Source organism: Vitis riparia, chromosome 7 (genome assembly GCF_004353265.1).
Source record: "Vitis riparia cultivar Riparia Gloire de Montpellier isolate 1030 chromosome 7, EGFV_Vit.rip_1.0, whole genome shotgun sequence".
Lineage (NCBI taxonomy): Eukaryota > Viridiplantae > Streptophyta > Magnoliopsida > Vitales > Vitaceae > Vitis > Vitis riparia.
The window spans coordinates 26,572,084-26,591,616 of NC_048437.1; the positions used below are offsets into that span (position 1 = coordinate 26,572,084).

General features: G+C 35.6%; 2 protein-coding genes across 3 annotated transcripts; one reads left to right on the forward strand and one right to left on the reverse strand.

Moving 5' to 3' along the window:
* LOC117917508 (BRCT domain-containing protein At4g02110) lies at window positions 1–7,478 on the reverse strand. Of its 2 annotated transcripts, XM_034833803.1 has the most exons (10): window positions 7,173–7,478; window positions 6,931–7,020; window positions 6,638–6,739; window positions 5,990–6,091; window positions 5,711–5,795; window positions 5,012–5,081; window positions 4,827–4,871; window positions 1,395–3,773; window positions 935–1,151; window positions 1–742 (listed from the first exon to the last, which is right to left on the reverse strand). In XM_034833803.1, the coding sequence occupies exons 1-10, from the start codon at window positions 7,257–7,259 to the stop codon at window positions 173–175; spliced, it is 3,747 nt and encodes a 1,248-aa protein (XP_034689694.1). In that variant the 5' UTR covers window positions 7,260–7,478; the 3' UTR covers window positions 1–172. The 2 variants fall into 2 exon arrangements, with proteins under 2 accessions (XP_034689694.1, XP_034689695.1); XM_034833804.1 differs by lacking the exons at window positions 6,931–7,020; window positions 7,173–7,478 and having other exon boundaries at window positions 6,642–6,702.
* Window positions 7,479–16,565: 9,087 nt separating this feature from the next.
* On the forward strand, window positions 16,566–18,233 carry LOC117917324 (transmembrane protein 205). Its single transcript, XM_034833560.1, has 3 exons — window positions 16,566–16,872; window positions 17,036–17,255; window positions 17,780–18,233. Exons 1-3 carry the CDS (start codon window positions 16,667–16,669, stop codon window positions 17,993–17,995), a joined length of 642 nt encoding a protein of 213 aa, XP_034689451.1. The 5' UTR covers window positions 16,566–16,666; the 3' UTR covers window positions 17,996–18,233.
* Window positions 18,234–19,533: the final 1,300 nt, after the last annotated feature.

Genomic DNA, 19,533 nt, shown 5'->3' on the forward strand with positions numbered 1-19,533 from the left:
GATCCAAACATGTTCCATGGTTTGAAATACCACTGTTCCATTCCAATAGGGAGTTATTACACTAGTATCAAATCCAGTTCATGGTAAAACTGCTCATGTTCTGTTATAACTAGTAATTTACAAAATGAAGATACAAGGAAAAAGATAAGGATGATTACAAGGCGGCAAAAAATCACTTCCTCAAAGAGTTGCCTTTTTTGGTTCTCTTAGGTGGGTTGATTCTATTTATGCTTCCACGACATTTTGGACAGAACCAATCCTCCTCTGGAACCTCTGTCAGTGGAGGATCACAGCAATCAATGTGGGTACCAACCCCACACCCAATAGAACCGCTTTCATTACCACAAATCAGCATCACTTCTCCTCTTTCATGAGATCCACAAACTTCACAATTTAGATCATTAATGTCTTGATTATCTGGTGGTGTGAGATTAGCCAGATCCTCCACAATCTCTTCTGACCGGTTTATCAGGTTAGCAAATGATTTTTCTGCCCAAGCATGAGTATTGTATTGCACATGTCTCTCAAGAGAGTATCCAGGTTTGCACACATATTCGACCAAATAATCAGGAACGACACAGGGTATCTCATGTCTCAGGAACTCCTGCACCCACAAATCAACACGTGGCATTCCAGGGCTGACAATGGCAAAATCAACTCCTGATTTTAGGAATCGAGTGTAAGGTGGAGAAGTAGCTAATATGGTCCCATCTCCTGCCTTCACAACACGCTTCAGAGTGTCCTGGTTGATGACAACAGAAACCAGGTAAATATATTGGACTCTAGAACAGTACAAGGGGTTAAGGCTTGCTGCACCGAGTTTTATAGCAGTTCTATGTAACAAAACAAGGAACTAAATTAAAGATTATTCTTATGCTTACAGAATTGAGCATATGGATAAACTTTTGGACTAACAAAAAGAAAAGGTAGATACCAAAGGGGGTGCAATGCATTCTCCATAAATTATAATGCGCATTCCATAGAAGGCACCATGACCTGTCCGCTCCCTTAAGAGGCGCCACTTCCTAGGAGCCTCTAAATTGATTGCACCATCTTCACTAAGGCCATTTTTGTGCCATTCGTAAGGCTCCTCCGCCAGGAATTTTCCTGCCTGACTGCTAGCAGTTAAATAATCTGTCTTAAGGATCCACCTGTATTCAAGATAGAACCAATCAACTGTCATTTAGGAATGAAGAGTCTAGAATAGGCAAATACACCAAAGTCATTCCAACATCCAGACTTCTAAGAACACGAGAAGTTTTACATATAGTACATGCCAACTCAGCTAGAGAATACACCCTAATGCAATTTTGAAGAAGAATTTAGCTGCAAACTGAGTAGGCATTGGTATGAAAATCTATGAAGAAATGACAGTGATGCTGATGGTAATATACCTCCCAGCAGCTGCAGCAGCAAAGAACTTCTCTGTCCTGCGGATTGGATCTGGAACAATGAAGTGTGTTGCCTGGTATGACCAGTGATGAGAGTCTCTGCAAGATCTTCCTTTTAAACGTTTAATAACTTGCTGAAACTCCTTTCTTTGTAGTTTATGGCCACTCAGAATAAACCATGCAGGCTCAGTTTTCAATATGTTGGAAGCCTTTCCTACTGGCGTCAAGTCAGCATCAATCTTAGCAAAATTCTTAGTAGTCGTTACTGGTGCCCTATTCAACGCAATAGCTGATTTCCCAGTTTGCTGTTTTCTCTGACTTGTATTTTTATCTCCATCACCTATTGGCTTGTTCTCCTTTTCGATTTCAATGGAGTTTTTCAACTTCATCACAGGTTTAGTATTGGCACTAGTTTTACCAGCAGAATCTGGCACTCTGTTCTCCTTCTCTGCCTTCTTAACATTCTTTTCAGTTTGAGCCTCTCCCCCATCCACATCTTTCTCAGATTCCATAGTCTCCAAAACGGCAGGAACAGTTTTTCTCTTGGTTCTACCTAAAGTAGATTTGTTCCCTTTAGCCATTTTCTCTTTTGCCCCATCTGATTTGATAGTTGATTCACCTGGATTGCCACAAACAGCCTTTTCAGTCTCAGGTTCATTTTTGTCTTCATGTGATCCCATTCCATCATCCTGCGGGTTCAAGATGTTTGCCTTGGTATTATTTGTCCTGTGCTGCACCTGTTCTGATCTTTCTTTCATCACTTTACCTGCTTTATTTGTCAGCTCAACCACCTCAGACTTCTCATTAACTGCTCTCACAAACTCATTTTCATCATCTGGAGCCTCAGTTTCATCCTCCACGGATTCATTCTTATTCTCAACTTTATCTGCAGATGTCAGAACATTTTCTGTCACCAATTGTCTGGCTGCTTCTACATTAACAGTTTGAGATACCAGCTCAACTCTACTGGCACTCGAAAACTTAGGACCACTTGTTGTCTCAATTGCAGCAGCATCTTCAGCAACAGTTTTATTGGAAAAAATGGAACCCTTCTGATTAACAGTCTTATTAGCACTTAACCTAGGTCTGGAACCCAAGCTCTTCTTGGCAAGCATCTTTGTTCTAACTGGTTTTGAATGTGAGTTATCATTGTCCCCTTTGATTAATCCTAAGCCAGGACTATGGGATTTCTCAATGTTGGTGCTTTTGCTACTTGGAGATGAAACCTTACCACCTTGCTCCTGATTCTGTGGCTCCTTTGTTTCTCCGATCACTTGTGGTGTTCCATGAATATTAGTAGAGTCTCCAGTCTCAGGTTTAGTGGCCAAGTTGGGCTTCCCCAATCTCCCAAAAGATGTTTGGGCTACCTTCTCCCCAACATTTCTATCTTGCCCACTCTCCGATGTCACAGTTTTGGAGATAAGCATATCTAGAGTCAATGATTTTGTTGAAGAGTGAGGAGCTGAGTTCCCTCCAGAATTCAGAACAGCAGTAGGGCTGCCATTATTGGTGAACAGAGAACAATTATTTATCTGAATGGGACCATTTATCAAAGATGAAGACTCCAATCCTGGAGTCCTATTACCTGCCAATGGACTCCCTGAGATGCCCAATTCTGAATCTTGCCTCCTCTTTTGTGATTTAGAGATAGCACAAGAAACATCAGTCTTTCTCTTCTGGGGCAAAACTTCACTTAGGATTTCCTCATGAGGTTGCTTAGTTCCTTTTGAAGGAGTTTTAACAGAGTCAGAATCAGCACCATTCTTGGCTTCTTCAACTCTAGAGGGAGAGATATTAAAACTGCCATTGACTTTGAGTGTAACTATATCTAATTTTGGAGAGCCAGTTGCATTGCTTGAGTTTTCTCCCAAGCATGTTGGAAGTGAATTTCTCCTTGGGGTTTTCCTTGAATAACTTAAAAGATTTAATTTTTCTTCAGAATGAGGAGACTTTTTAGCACTCATAGAAGGAAGTGCCAAGCCATTCCTCAAGTTCGCAGAAACTGGAGTTCTATCACAATTTTCAGATAGCTCACCACAGGCAGTATCCTTAGTAGCTCCAATTTCCTGACAAGCAATCCCCTCAGGATGCTTGATATTAACCTTATTCATGCTTGAGGCTTGATTGGATCTTGCATCTCTTCCAGTAGCTGATAACATACCATCAACATTGATAACATTTAACAGACCCTTAGGTCTAGTTGAATCTTGTGGTGTTTTTGGCACTTCCCCTGCCGATATGGGCAATTCATGGACCTTTGGTGTTCCAATCTGTAATTTATAAGGACTTTTATTCATGATTCTCCCATCAGATTGCTTCATTGGTGCGCCTTCTTCTTCAGAATCTTTAGCTTCAGCCTCCAACATTTCCAACTCATAGCCACTGTCAACAGAGAATAGATTTGTAGAGTCTCATACTCAATTAACTCATATAAGCTTGCAGTCTAAAAATAATATTATCATAACCATCCATAGATTCAAAAGAACAGAATAGTAAGAAATAGCATTCTTTTCTATTAATCCAGTAGTGAACCATGTCAATCACAGAATTTGAACTTTCTCAGAAACAGGTAAAATCCAATTTTTCTCCCCAAAAAAGAAAAATGGAAATAGCTTTGGTACACCATTCACGCCCATATAAAAAACTTTCTGAAAAAGCTGGATACAGCATTTGAAATGCCTGCAACAAGAAGATTTTGGGTTTCCACATTTTATTTCTAGCAAACTTCAAATGTGTAAAGCAGTCATTTTACTCACAGTGCTGACAATAGCAATAAAAAGAATGATGAAGTCAATTGAGAGCATGCTGCATCCAAAACAATCTCACTGATAGCAATTAGACCATGAATGTTGATTACCATTTATTTTATTTCATCTGCAAACAATGTTGTATTCCCTATATGAGGATTAACTCATGTAACATGTAGCATCATTTGTTTTTGTCCCTACCCAAACCAAGAAGCAATGTGGTAATTGGCAATATCTATATAGCACAAAATCTATCAAATTCATTGATTTAGACTCTTTCCAAATAACCTAGTTTTTTTCATTGGGCATTAGGCAAAATATTTTGTGACCATATCTTATTTTTCCACTGTAACTAACAGGGTTTAGGTCATTATCTGCAGAGAGAAAAATGGTTATGGAAAGTGGTACCAAGTAAATATCTGTCATTCTCATTTTGCATTCACCATCATTCTTCCCTCTCCTTCCTATAAACAGCAATCGCTTCCCAACCTCAAAATATACTACTTTCATGCCTTGTATAAACTCTTGCCTTAGAAACCTTGGTACCTAATTTTCCATTGAAGTGCTAGGTGGGTATCAAACTTACATTCTTCACCACTTCTCATCACAGACAGAAAAATTGTATGTGTGGAGGTGCACCTGCCTTAGCAAAAGCACAAAACAAAAGAAACAATTTCAAATAGCTCACCTCATGGCATAGTTATCTTCAGGAAGAATTTTCCAGGCCTTTAAACTGCAAACGAAACAAATCTCATTATTTAAAGTTGAATTGGTAAATGAAGAATGCAATCTATGATATTGACTTACTCTAAAAATATCTTACTGCATTAATATAGAGTAAAGCATATGTAAGGGAACAAAACTAAGACATACCAATCCTCCAACCAGCGATGATTGACAAGTTTTATTGTCTTCATTTTTTTGGCAAGTTCATACTTTTCCCCTGCATAAAAAAGGAAAGTTGAATCAAAATTTCATGCTGCTCATGTAGTCTTTATAAACAACATATGATCTAAAGTGTTGGACAAGCATGTATGACAGATTGACAACATTTCAGGTTGAGAATTAGCTTATACTTGGCCTTAAATGCTAAATGAAAGTCACCAAAACAATCTATTGACAAATGTTTTCCTCTTCTTTTTCTTTCTAAAATTCTGATTCAAGATACTGTGTGAATGAACCTACCATGGACTCTAATGAGCTATTTCAGAAATTTTTCATTTTTTAAAAATTTCAAAGAATCAAAACCCAAATAAGTGTAAAATGGCAATTCTTCCATTAACTGCAAGGAAAAGTATGCCTTGAAAATGTAGGGGGGGATTTGGCAAGAGTTTGAAGAAACATATGGTTCAAGTTCAAACAGATCATAATTTATCAGGTAAAACTTTAATTTGCCTTAATTTAGATTATCAAATGAAACATTCACCAGATAATATACAGACCAAACAAGGGAACAACCTAAAAACCAACCAAGAAACAAAGCATAACAGAAACAAAAGAAGGCAGATGTAAAGAAACACCATCTGCAGTTTGTTTTATATGCCTTTCATTCATGAGGACAAGGAACCACACCTTCGAATTTGTAGCATACAAGATGAGTAACTTTGCTTGCTACCAATGGCTTAGAAAACTGTGCACCCATCAGGCCAACCATTGTCTGAGAAGAAAACAGATCCAAATTGTCATACAACATACTTTAGTAAAACAAAACCCATTACAGGAGAACAGACACACAGGAAATCTCTCTCTCACTCATGAGGCAACTATTCCAGGGTCATTCTTGGCAATCATAAATGCAAGGACATAGAACGAATGGCAAGTAAATGATAAAATAAAGCAGGAGATGCATACCATAACATCATCTCTGTCTTGCCCATGGTATCCAGTCAAGCAAGCAACTAGAGATTCAGCACCCGGAATTCCATTCAAACCTTTTAGAGGTCTGTACATGATCTGTAAGAGAACAAATATAAATGTCTTATAGCAACAATATAAGAACAAAAAACAAGAGAATTCCAACAAGAGAAGAATCAAATAATCATGATTGCATCTAATATTATTCATGTACCAGTAGAACTTCTGAACTAATTAATTAATAGAATATCAACCAAATAATTAAATTATTTGGATAGAAACCCAGCTGATGCAATAGAAAAAGATAGTAATAATAATAATAATAATTGTTTATAACTTCATTAAGGAAACTAACAATCAAAACTGTGAATCCAAGCTAGAAGGCAGCTTGATCACATACTGCTATAAAAAGCAAAAGGGCATGTCAAGGACACATATAATAGTTTTGAGCTCAATGTATCATAGTGCTGAATATTGTTTATTTTGTATAAGAAAGTCCATATCATAGACACTGAACTTGTTTGCAAAATTTCTTCCCTACTAATTTTTTAAAGTTCAATACAGTGTCCGTAAAGCTTAAGTTTGTTTCCTCCATCAAGAGAACCAAAAATTAAAGGCAAAGAGCAAATGAGAAGAGAAACCCACTGACTCAGGGACAGGCATTCCCGTATCAAAACTGTGATCAACCCACAAGCTAGTCACAAGCATCTTTCCATCATTTCGAGCAGCAACACATACAGGATCGTCCTACACAACACAAACACTGAATCAATTGAAATTCTAACCAAATTTCAACGCTACTGACAATATAAGATGAAGAAAAAGATTGATTTCCTAGTTGAACCAAAAGCGAGGGCAAAAAAGAACAAAATACCTAGGAAATTAAGATAAACATTTAAAAAAAAAAAAAAAAAAGGAGAGAGAAAGAAAAACCTCACATAAACAAGCTTATCCACGACAACGTGAGTACAATTCTGACCGTACCGACCAACATCAACTCCACCGCCATTAACAAGCTTAGATCGAACCTGCACCTCAACCAAATAAATAAATAAACAATCAAATGCAGCAGCACTGCATTGCCTCACTGATTCAATCCAGCGGACTCCACTTCAACCCAAAATAAAAACAAAATACAGGAAAAAATCGAAATAAATTGAAAAGAAAAAAACCGAGAGACCTCGCGCTCGTGGACGGGATCGAATCCGAAGAGGACAAAGTGGACGCCGAGGAATGCATTGAAAGAATTTTCAAAATTCTCCATCATTTGGTTGGCAAAATGAAATCCGGGAAAATATTTTGGGACAAGACTGAGAAGAGACTATAACGGTGTTAACTGTTAACCCTAGAAAATGAGAGAAAATGAAACGATATTTGAGAGAAACGGAGAGGGTTTGGTTATGGAGTATATGAAAATGAAAAGAGCAGTTTTGACTTGTGAGGAGTCTGGGAAGTGACTCTGGATTCTGATTGTGAGACTTCTCTGGGAAGAATGGGAACAGTGAGTGATGTATTATTGGAGGGATTTCTTTTTGTTTTGTGTTTTAATTTTTGGTGTACTGGCGGGAGAGGCGAAAATGTCATACGTCCAAGTTTGCACGTGTACTTGTTTAAACCGGCCACGTGGGATAGTGGGATCTTCCTTCATGCGACGTCGTTTTATTCACCGGCAGAGTTCATAATTTTTCCTACCCGGTGGATGCCGGTCACATTAATCCGCCGTCTAGCGTAAACAGTAATTCAAAGTTCAGTTAGTACAGTATAAATACGATGAGCAACAAGAAAAATATGCTAATTGATATATATAATATTTTTTATTCATACATTATAAATATTTTAATAATAAATATTATTAATAAAAAATAAAAATCGTGATTCCTAAATAGTCCCTTTAAAATAAAAATCTTAAACTAGATTTGATTGTAAAATAATTCCTAATAGCATGTTTTCGACATATAAACATATACATCATAAAACCATAATTGATGATTATGGTTTTGATTTTTTTTTTTTAAATAGTCCGAATCCGAATCATCGATTATGATTTTAAATTTAAGTTTAAAATTGTAGTTGGTTGGTGACGGTTGGTGCACGGATGATATGAGCAAGTTCTCACTAACTTTCAAGGCGACTACAACTATTTATCTTGCACAAATGAATGTTCAGATGGGTTTTCGGTCACACCCCTTCGAAGATTAAGCTAAAGAGGGTTGACTTGAGCAATAAAATGTCATGTTGGAAAAATTGCAGCATACTTTTCTGTGGATATAGGTGGCTATTTATTTTTTATCACATGTAATGTCTCTACATACATTTTAATGGCGCCTTAGCTGCAATTGATTATGTGTTACTATGACAATGATTAATGACCTATAATGATTGTCTTATCTTAATAAGTCTTAAGTATTTACGTTTTATCCTTATAACGACTGCATTGATCATAACTATTGCCTAGCACACAATTAATGTCCGGGGGCAAACTATCTACTCGACCTTAAGTTTCGTCGTTACCGACAGGATAGGGAATGACAGTGAAGGGCCCACAATAACCATGGTTTGAAGTTAACTTGATTTATATATATATATATATATATATATATATATATATATATATATATATATATATGTTTCAAATTATTTTTGTTTATTTTTCAAAATAAATTTAACATCATAAATTTATTATATTATTTTTATTTTCTATTTATCAATATGTAAGTAGTTAATAATTTATACAGTTTTTTTAAAATAAAACCCACAAATATATTTTTATATCAAATTAAAAATATTAATTATTTAATTTTATAAATCATTTTTGAAAAAAATAATCACATAAGTTTAATAAATGGAAAATAAAAATAATACAATAAATTAATGATAATAAACTTATTTTTAAAAATAAACTAAAATATTTTAAATGAAACAATATATGTATAAAAATGATTTGAAGTTAAGTTCAAAACTAAGGTTAAATTTAAACTATGATTACAGTTTTGAGCATTTAAAAAAAAATAAAAAATTCATCATCAACTACAATTCTACAATATGGATGCTAATACAACGGAAACGATCCCAACGTAGACTCCTACTTTTGGTCAAAACTTTGTCAACTTTATATATCAATGAGACCCAACTGTACTCTCACCAGTGTCTTCAGTTTTGCAACTGTCTTATTTCATAGGAAGATTACGTCTCACTTTTTTAAAGGATCACAATAGAAAAAAAAAATCTCTAAAGACGAAAAGCCCTATGTTCGCATGCAAAATTGTTTCCTCGGGAACACGGAAAGGTCATAACACTACAATCCACTTCAGTAATAGTCAAGAAAGAAGAAAGAGTCCACTAGGTGTTGCTCTTTTAAACGTACCTACTCCTTCAACGTTGGCATATCGGGACTAGATTTAGTTAGTCACTCCGTCAGAGATGGGTTGTATTAGAACTAAGAGAATAAATTGAGAAAGGACCCAGGATAAATTTGGAAGAAGTTCTTATTAAATCCTCTGTTATTTTATTTACAGAGCAAACCTCAATATTTATATCACAGTTATAAAATAAGTTGTTAGTTCGCTATAACAGGTTATTACTGCTTACACGTGTACAATACTAGCAGTATGTTATAGCAAACTAACAACTTAACAGCTTATTCTATAATCCTAACATCCCCCCTCAAACTCAGAGGACTTAAATCAAGAGCTCTGAGTTTGCTTATAAGCAAAAGAAATCTAGAACTGGGTATAACTTTGGTAAAAATATCTACTGTTTGGTCACTTGAAGGAACATGTCTCACATCAATAAGCTTTTGAATAACTTTCTCACGCACAAAATACAAATCAAGCTCAATATGCTTGGTTTTAGCATGTAAAATTGGATTTGCATATAACAATAGTGTGCTTAAATTATCACACCATATTGTTGGAGTTTTTGGTAATGTGATATTCAATTCACTTAGTAAGACAGTTAACCATGTGACCTCAATAGTTAGTCTAGGTAAGCTTTTGTATTATGCCTTTGTAGATGATCTAGAGACAATATGTTATTTATTTGAGCACCAAGAAACTAGTTTGTTTCCAAGATAGACACAATAGCCAAATGTAGATTTTCTATCATCCAGACTTGATGCCCAATTAGCATCACAAAATCCCACCAAATTTAAAGTATTTGAATAGGTCAAATGAAGTTCATATTGAATAGTGTTTTGCAAGTATCTAAGTGTCCTCTTTACTGCTTGCCGGTGTTCTTCTTGTGGATCCTTCATATATTGACAAACTCGATTGAAACAAAAAAAAAAAAAAAAAAAATTTGGCCTGGTGATAGTGACATATTGAAGTGCACCTACAACACTCCTATAGAGTTGAATATCTTTCACAGTACCACTTCCAGATGTTGTAAGTTGTTGATCATTAATCATGGGAGTATTAATGTCATTTGCATTGTTCATTTTGGCTTTGCATAAGAGATCATGCACATACTTAGTCTGAGCCAAGTGTAGACCTTCGGTAGTATGTTTCACCTGTATGCCCAATAAATAGTCTATCTCACCAGGATCTTTAAGATAAAAACTCTTGTTTAACTGTGAAATTAATTGTTGAATTACACGAGGATTTTTGCCAATAACTAGTATATCATCAACATATACTAGGAGAAAGGTAGTGTGATCCATAATGAACCTTGTGAATAAAGACCGATCAGATTTAGCATATGTAAAACCAAGACCTACAAGTGCTTCGTAAAGTTTCTCAAACCAGGTACATGGTGCCTATTTGAGACCATATAGAGATTTGTGGAGCTTGCATACCAAATGAGAAGTGGACTTTTCAATAAAGCCTCTAGGTTGTTCTATATAAACTTCTTCTTGTAGATCTCCATTCAAAAAGGCATTATTGATATCAAGTTATTGAATTTTCTAGTTCCTTGATAATGCTAAAGTGAGAACCACCCTAATTGTAGTAGGCTTCACAACAAGGCTAAATGTTTCTGTATAATCAAAGCCAGTTGTTTGGTGAAACCCCTTTGCAAAAAGTCTAGCTTTATATTTGTTAATGGAACCATCTGGATTTTCTTTAACTCTAGAAACCTACTTGCATTCTATTACTTTTCTACTAGTTGGAAGGTCAACCAAAGACCACGTATTGTTTCTCAAGAAAGCAGAATATTCATCTATCATGGCTATTTTCTAGTTCTCATTTTGCAAGGCTTCATCAGTAGACTGGGGCTCTTTGGTGACATTGTATACTTTTGGTTTAAAGATGTCCTTCTTAGATCTGGTGATCATAGAGTGTGTATTTCCAATAGTATTTGGGATAGATGATGATACAATGGGAGCATTAGAGTCTTGACAATTTTCCAAGTGACTGGCTATGTTGACAGGAGGAATGAGAGCAATGGGAGTTGGTGATGAGACTATAGAAATGGAAAAGACAGGTTGTACAAAAGAAAGAATTGTTGGTGATTGACTAAAGGAGAGAGGTTGAGAAGTGGGAAAATGTTGAAGTTGAGAGGAAAGAGATTCTGAAAATGGAAATAGATGTTCATAAAAAATAACATCTCTAGATATGAAAATTCTACTGGAAAGATCTAAACACTTGTAGCCTTAATGAGTGAGGCAATAACCTATAAATGTACATTATACAGACCGAAAGACAAGTTTATGGTTGTTTCATGGTCTAGTGTTAGGATAATAAGCACAACCAAATATTCTAAAACCCTTGTAATCAGGAACATGATTAAAAAGAAGTTGTAAAGGAGACTTACCCTCTGAAACTGGAGAAAGCAACCTATTATGCATGAACACGGCTGTTCTGAATTATTCATCCCAATATTTGAAAGGCATTGAGGCTTTAGCAAGTAAGGTAAGACCATTCTCAACAATATGTCCATGCTTCCTTTTAGCTACATCATTTTGTTGGTGAGTGTGAGGACAAGAAATTCTATGAATAATGTCATTTATAGTAAGGTAATCAGTAAAGGCATGAAATTCACCCCCCTCTCCTCCCCCCCAATCAGATTGTAGGCATTTAATTTTGAACCCTAACTGTAATTCATCTTGAGCCTTGAAATTCTGAAAAGTTTGAAACGAATCTGATTTGTTTCTTAAGAGATAGATCCAAGTATACCTAGAAAAGGCATCCACAAAACAGATATAGTATTTATAGCCATTGGATGATTGAACAAGTGATGGTCCCCATAAATGTGAGTACACTAGTTATAGAGGTTCTTGATATTCAAATATAGAAGTAGGAAATGGGAGCATATGTATTTTTCCAATATAGCAAGCTTTACACATAGAATCAGGTAGAATTTTATTGAATTTGGAAAGTTTACAAAGACTCATAACAATTTGTACAATCTTGAAAGATAGATGACCAAGTTTGTCATGCCAAAGACTAACTGTAGAGCTACAATTCTAAGGTTTGAGATTTGAAACATATATGGACACTTGACAATTTACACTAGGACCGGATTGACGGGAAGTGACACTTTGTGAAAGAGAAGCTTGAGATGGAGCAGATTTTTTAAGCTAAATTTGTGATGAATCAAATGCATACATGCCACCGTTAAGTTTACCCTCTAGAACCGCAATTTTGGAAACCTGATCTTTGACAAGACAAAAATTATGATGGAATTCAAAGAATACATTGTTGTTTCTAGCAAATTTAGATACACTAAACAAATTCTTTGTGATTTCAAGAACATGAAGAAGATGATTTAAAGACAAAAGCTGAGAAGTGAAAGGAGAGGAAAACTGTGAAAGACCAATATGTTTAATAGAGAGTTCCATACCATTGGCAACATGAACTTGCTCATTGCCATGATATAGTGTGTGTTCAACCAAATTATTGGCATTTGCAGTCACATGGTTCGAGGCACCAGAGTTTGGATACCAATTGGTATCACAAATGTTTTCTGGTGTAGCCATCAGGACTTGAATGTTAGGCTTGTTGCCACCCTGAACATGTGTTTGAGGTGACCTTTGAAAACTAAGAGTGAAACCATGAGTACAATGACCTTGAAAACTAGGATCATATCTGTAGTAACACCTATCTGCAGAATGACCAAACTTCATGTAAACTTGACATACCAACTTTTCAGCATTAGTAGTAGCATTATTATTCCAAGTATTCCAGGATCTCCGACCACCATTGTTAAAACCACCTCTACCTTGAAAACCATCCATTCATCTGGGAAAAAAATTGCATCTGCCAAAATCAAGGCTAAATTGATTGTTATCAGTAAAACCTTTACCATGAGAAAAAATGTCTCTACAAAAGTTACCCGGAACTTGTGTAATATTAACAAAAGCAGTTTCAGAGTCTAAACTCTTACTATGTTTCTCAATCCTAGCCTCTTGTGCTAATAAAAGAGACTCAATTTCTTCTACTGAATAATCCTCAATTCAAGAATTAATTGTGAGAAAGAATGTGTTGTATTCACTAGGCAGTCCATCTATGATAGTATCAATGTGATATTTTATAGAGAGATTCGCACCAATAAGAGCAAGTAAATCAACAAAACAACGAATTTTAAGCAAATATTCATTCATACTTAGAGATTCTTTTTTGGTGTTCTGAAGCAAGGTTTTATACTGTGAGATTTTAGCACGTGTTTGAGAAGCAAAACATACATCCAATGTCTTCCAAATTTGAAAAGCAAATTCACAATTTATACACCTTGAAAGAACTTCTTCGAACATTGATGAAAGAAGCCAAGAAACCAAGAGTTGATTTTGTTTTTCCCAATCAAGAAAATCTTGATTCACTATTCCTCGAGATCGATCTTCTGAACTTCGAAATTTTAAGACGGATCACGAGCTCCAATGACAAAATGTTGAAGATTGTGACCACGAATTGCTGAAAAAATCTGTTTTGTCCAAATCAAAAAATTATGATTTTTGACCTTAATTAAGATAGAATGATTGAACGAAATAAGGACAAAATGACTAGAGGAAGAAGATTCTAAGGTTTGTTGAGATTTCTCCATTGATGAAGTTGAGCGCTCTGATACGTAATATAACTGAGAGAATAAAGAGAGAAATAATCGAGAAATCTAGAAAAAGTTCTTAGTAAATCCTATGTTCTTTTCTTTATAGAGCAAACCTCGATATTTATACCACAATTGTTTCTACCCACTAACAAACTTGCTTACATGTGTACAACACTAACAGCATATTAGAGCAAACTAACAGCATAACAAACTAACAATTTAACAGCTTATTTTATAATCCTAACAGGTTGGCTAACTCGGTTTCTCGGCGCCCTCACTTTCTTGGCAATCGGAGTTATATTATCGCCGGAGACATTCGGATCCGAATCGGACGGTACCCATTCGTCAAAGCTAACCGCTGCCCTCAAACTCTTTCACCTCCTCTGCTTCGCCACCGCTTGGGGCGCATCTCTCTGGGTCACCTTCATCGGCGTCATCATAATGTTCAAGTAATAATTCTTTATGACCCGATTTTGCCTGTTGTGCTCGGTTTGGTCGCTGAGAAAATGTAGGTTATTTTTTCCCAAATTTTATCGGCGACCAAAAGGAGGTACTGGATAGTTACTGTAAATATTTTTAATTGCAATGATTGAGAAGAATAATGATGACTCAGGAATCTTCCGAGGCATTCGGTAATTTGTAAAGCAAGATGTTTCCTGCTTATTTCTCGTTGGTTGGCGTGTGTTGTGCGGTTTCAACGGCGTCGTTTGGTTATCTACATCCATGGAAGTCGTCTTCTACTGCCGAGAAGTACCAGCTAGGATTTCTTCTCTCGGCCTTTGCTTTCAATCTCACCAATTTTCTCGTCTTTACACCAATGACAATTGAGGTATTTTCCTCTCAAATTTCTAGCTACATTGGGCATTTCGGTGATTAGTTTTACTTACATGTTTCTGAATTTTGTTGTTTTCCACCATTTTCCCGTAAAGTGTTCATTGTTGCCATTTTTTTTTTTTTTTTTTTGCCTATGTTTGGTTGCTGAGAAAAATGTAGGAAAAAACATGGAACTTCGCACAGCATAAGTACCAATTTTGGGCCTTGACAAGTATTTGGTATAGTTGCCCTGAAATTTTCCTTCTTTTGGGGCGAAAAGGACCACGAACACTGGGCACTAGAATTTACTTCCTTATACCTTCACATGTTTTCTCAATGACTAACCTTGCCATAAGATAAAATGGACCTATAATTTGATCTCCATTCCCCTGGATGAGGGAAGGACATTTCCGCCATAGATTTATGTCGACCTTCCTTTATTGCATGAACAGTCCTGATTACTTTGTGGCCAAGTTATGCAATATTTGCGATGTATTAAGAAAAAAATACTTGTTTGTAGACACATTTGGAATAAAATTTCATAAAGTTGCACGGGATTTCTTTTTGTTTTGTGTTTTAATTTTCGGTGCACTGGCGGGCGAGGCGAAAATGTCATATGTCAAGCTTACACGTGTGCTTGTATAAACGACCACGTGGGATAGAGGGATCTTCCTTCGTGCGACGTTGTCTTATTCACCGGCAGAGTTCTAAATTTTACCGATGAATGCCGGTCACATTAATCCACCATCCAACGAAATCAGGAAGGTCATGTTTGGTTGTTGAATTAATCCGCCATCTAGAGTAAACAGTAATTCAAACCTCAGTTAGTATAGTATATATATATTCTTTATTTTATCTTTTACTTTTCTATTTTATTCATTTTATAAATCAATAAATTTTAGACAAAAAATTTAATTTATAATAAAAAATAATAAAATGTATTATTTAGTATATGCAAATTGTTTTATATATTTTAAGAATATAATATAATATTTTTTATTTATACATTTTAAATATTTTAATAAAAAATATTATTAGTAAAAAATAAAAATTATAGTGATTGAATTCTTTTTTAATACTATTGAACATGTGAAAGATTCTTTTTTTTTTTAATAACAAATATTAAAGTGTAGTGTAATTTTTATTTCAAATAAATATTTATTTATTTTAAAAATTAAATATAAATATGATATCGATTCTCTAATATATAAAAAATTTCAAGTTATTTTTTTTTCTAAGGTTGATTTTTTGCTTGTATCCTCTATAAATATGAGATTATCAATATTTTTCAAATAGATATGTATCATATCCGTCTCTTTCGATACGATATATCTCGATATTTTCGTTCTTATATATCATTAAATTTATTTGATTCAATTAATCATTTTTACAAATTTAATAAAAGGTTACATGTTTATTTCACTAATTGTATTTAAAAAAAATGTTTTTCTCAAAAGAAAAAAAAAATGAAAATATTAGTTTTTGGAAAAATAATATGTTAGCTTATAAAAATGTTATTTAATAAAACTCTTATAAACTAATTACCGTTTAAAATCCGTGGCTTTGATTTGAGCTTTAACTTGAACTTAAAGCTAAAAATGGGAAAATGAAAAGGAGGCAGTATTCCATCCACAACCATCTTTTTCCTTTTTCGTTTACATACGTGGCAGTTTTAAATAATGCCACGTCAACATTCTATTCAATCATAACGTGTACCCCGAAAACAAGAAGGGTGTTTTTGGGAACTTAATAATTTATATATCAACGACACCCACTAGTCAAGGAAAAAGAAAAAGTCGACCAGGTGTTGCTCTCTTAATCGTACCTGCTCCTTCAACGTTGCCATATCGGGACTAGATTCAGTGAGTCACTCCGTCGTCAGAAATGGGTTGGCTGACTCGGTTTCTCGGCGCCGTCACTTTCTTGGCCGTCGGAGTTATTTTCTCGCCGGAGACATTCGGATCCAAATCAGACGGTAGCCATTCGTCAAAGCTAACCGCTGCCCTCAAACTCGCTCACCTGCTCTGCTTCGCCACCGCTTGGGGCGCCGCTCTCTGGGTCACCTTCATCGGCGGCATCATAATGTTCAAGTAATAATTCTTTTCGACCCAATTTTGCCTGTTGTGCTCGGTTTGTTTGCCGAGAAAATCTAGGTCATTTTTTCCCAAATTTTATCGGCGACCAAAGGGAGGTACTGGATAGTTCCTCTAAATTTTTTAATTGTTATGATTGAGAAGTATAATGATGACTCAGGAATCTTCCGAGGCATACGTTCGGTAATTTGCAAAGCAAGATGTTTCCTGCTTATTTCTCGATGGTTGGTGTGTGTTGTGCGGTTTCAACGGCGTCGTTTGGTTATCTACATCCATGGAAGTCTTCTTCTACCGCCGAGAAGTACCAGCTAGGATTTCTTCTCTCCGCCTTTGCTTTCAATCTCACAAATTTGCTCGTCTTTACACCAATGACAATTGAGGTATCGATTTTCTAGCTATATTGGGCATTTAGGTGACTAGTTTGACTTACATGTTTCTGAATTTTGTTGTTTTCCACCATTTTCCCATAAAGTGTTCATTGTTGCCTCCATTTTTTTTGTTTTTATTTTGCCTATGTTTGGTTGCTGAGAAAAATGTAGGAAAAAGCATAGAACTTCGCACAGCATAAGTGCCAATTTTGGGCCCTGACAAGTATTTGGTATAGTTGCCTTGAAAAGTTCCTTCTTTTGGAACGAAAAGGACCGTAAGCACTGGGCACTAGAATTTGCTTCTCTATTCTTTCACATGTTTGCTCAGCGACTAACCTTGCCATATGGTAAGTATATTCATCAAATATCTAATATTAATTGCAGGCAGTAATTTTTGGGTAGAAGATGATTCCCAAAGAAATGCAGTGCTCTTTTTTTTTTTTTTTTTTGTTGATACCTAGAATGGGAGTGCTATGTTCTGGTGCTAAAATGATTTTGTTGCTGATGTAAATTTTTTGGGGCCCCTTTTTGGACAGATGATGAAGCAAAGGCACAAGGTGGAGAGAGAGCAAAACATTGGTGAGGAAATTGGGCGGTCAAAGAACAAGGAGGTTGCCAAGGTGAATCCAAAGCTTGCAGCCATGAACAAAAAATTCGGTATGATTCATGGACTATCATCCCTTGCCAATATCATGTCCTTTGGCAGCCTTGCAATGCATTCATGGTACCTAGCTGGTAAACTGGACCTGTAATTTGATCTCCATTCCCCTGTATTGGGGAAGGACATGTCTGGCATAGATTTATGTTGAGGACTTATCCCCTTCCTTTCTTGGATGAACAGTGCTGACTACTTTGTGGCCAAGTTATGTAATACTTGTGATGGATTGAGAAAAAATACTTCTTTGTGGACACATTTGGAACAAAATTTCATAAAGTTACATGGGATGCCTTACAGATATTTTTGTTTATGGGAACGAAATCATTCTGTTCTGTTTGTGTAGCCTTTGAAGCCAGCCCATTTTGTTGGTAATCAGGTCATTGGTATTCATTTTATCATTTATAATGTTCTTTTGAAGATTTATGATGTTGAAATTCTGTGTTTGCTTGACCTTGACATCTTCCATCTGCAAAATGAGTCTGTGGATGGATGTAATTAAGAAAAAATTGACTCATTTGAATGCTAGTTTTCTTCTAGGAAAAAACTACTAAAAAGTGATGGTTCAATTCATTGTAGAACTTAAATCCTAGATCAAATATCTGATTAGCATCCAAATATTTGCATACCTCCTTTATTTGTGTATTTAGTTTTCCAGTATGTTATGCATGGAAATATGATCCCATCAGGTCAATCATTCAAATATCATCTAAGAAGTCCATATTTTTGTGCCTGAATTACTGGATTTCATGACACTATCGAGCATCTGAATTTTGATTCCCAACAACTTGCATATCAAATAACCAAGATTTAAAATTTGGATAATATACCACACTTGACATGGGCAATGCATATAGATATTTTGAATTCTTGTTAAGAGAATTAAAGTGCTAAATGGGGCTCATTTGAAGACCCATGTGAAACTTAATGAATTTAGTCGATCTCCATGAACGCCCAAATGCTTGTATATGTAATTGTCTGCTTATTGCAGCCTGACAACCACCCCACCCTTCTAAATATGTAGTGTTGAAATGGAAAAAGAAAACTTCTCTGGTAAAAGTAGTGTGGAACCCATGGGTGCTAACAAAAGTAGGATTCTTTGCTTGGGAAGCAGCTTGGGGGCAGAGTTTGACTCTAGATCACCTAAAACAAAGGGGATGGACTTTGGTGAATGATGTAATCTTCCTTGAAGAGAAATCAACTGACCATGTCCTTCATTACGCTAAAATGAGAATTTTATGGCCCTTATCATTCTCATTGTTTAAAGTTGAGTAGGTGTTGCCTTCTACAATTAGAAGAACATTATCAAGTTGACAAGGGACCTTTAGGGGAAAGAAGCATATGAAGGTGTGGAGGGCTGCCTCTTCATGCTTATTCTAGACCATTTATTAGGAGAAGAATCATAGAGCTTTTGTCAATGAAGAACAAATAGATCAAGCTTTTAAAAACCATTTTTGTGCTCTTGTCTGGCTTCAGACTAGAAAGTCTTAGATGAGCTTATATGTCTACTTTAGATTTTGTTGATTGGTTGGACCATTTTTTATTGGGGGAAGGTGTTTTTTTGTTAATCTCTCCATCTTAATGTCATTTTGGGATCTTTGTATATTTCTTGTGTATTTTGGTGTTGTTTATAAT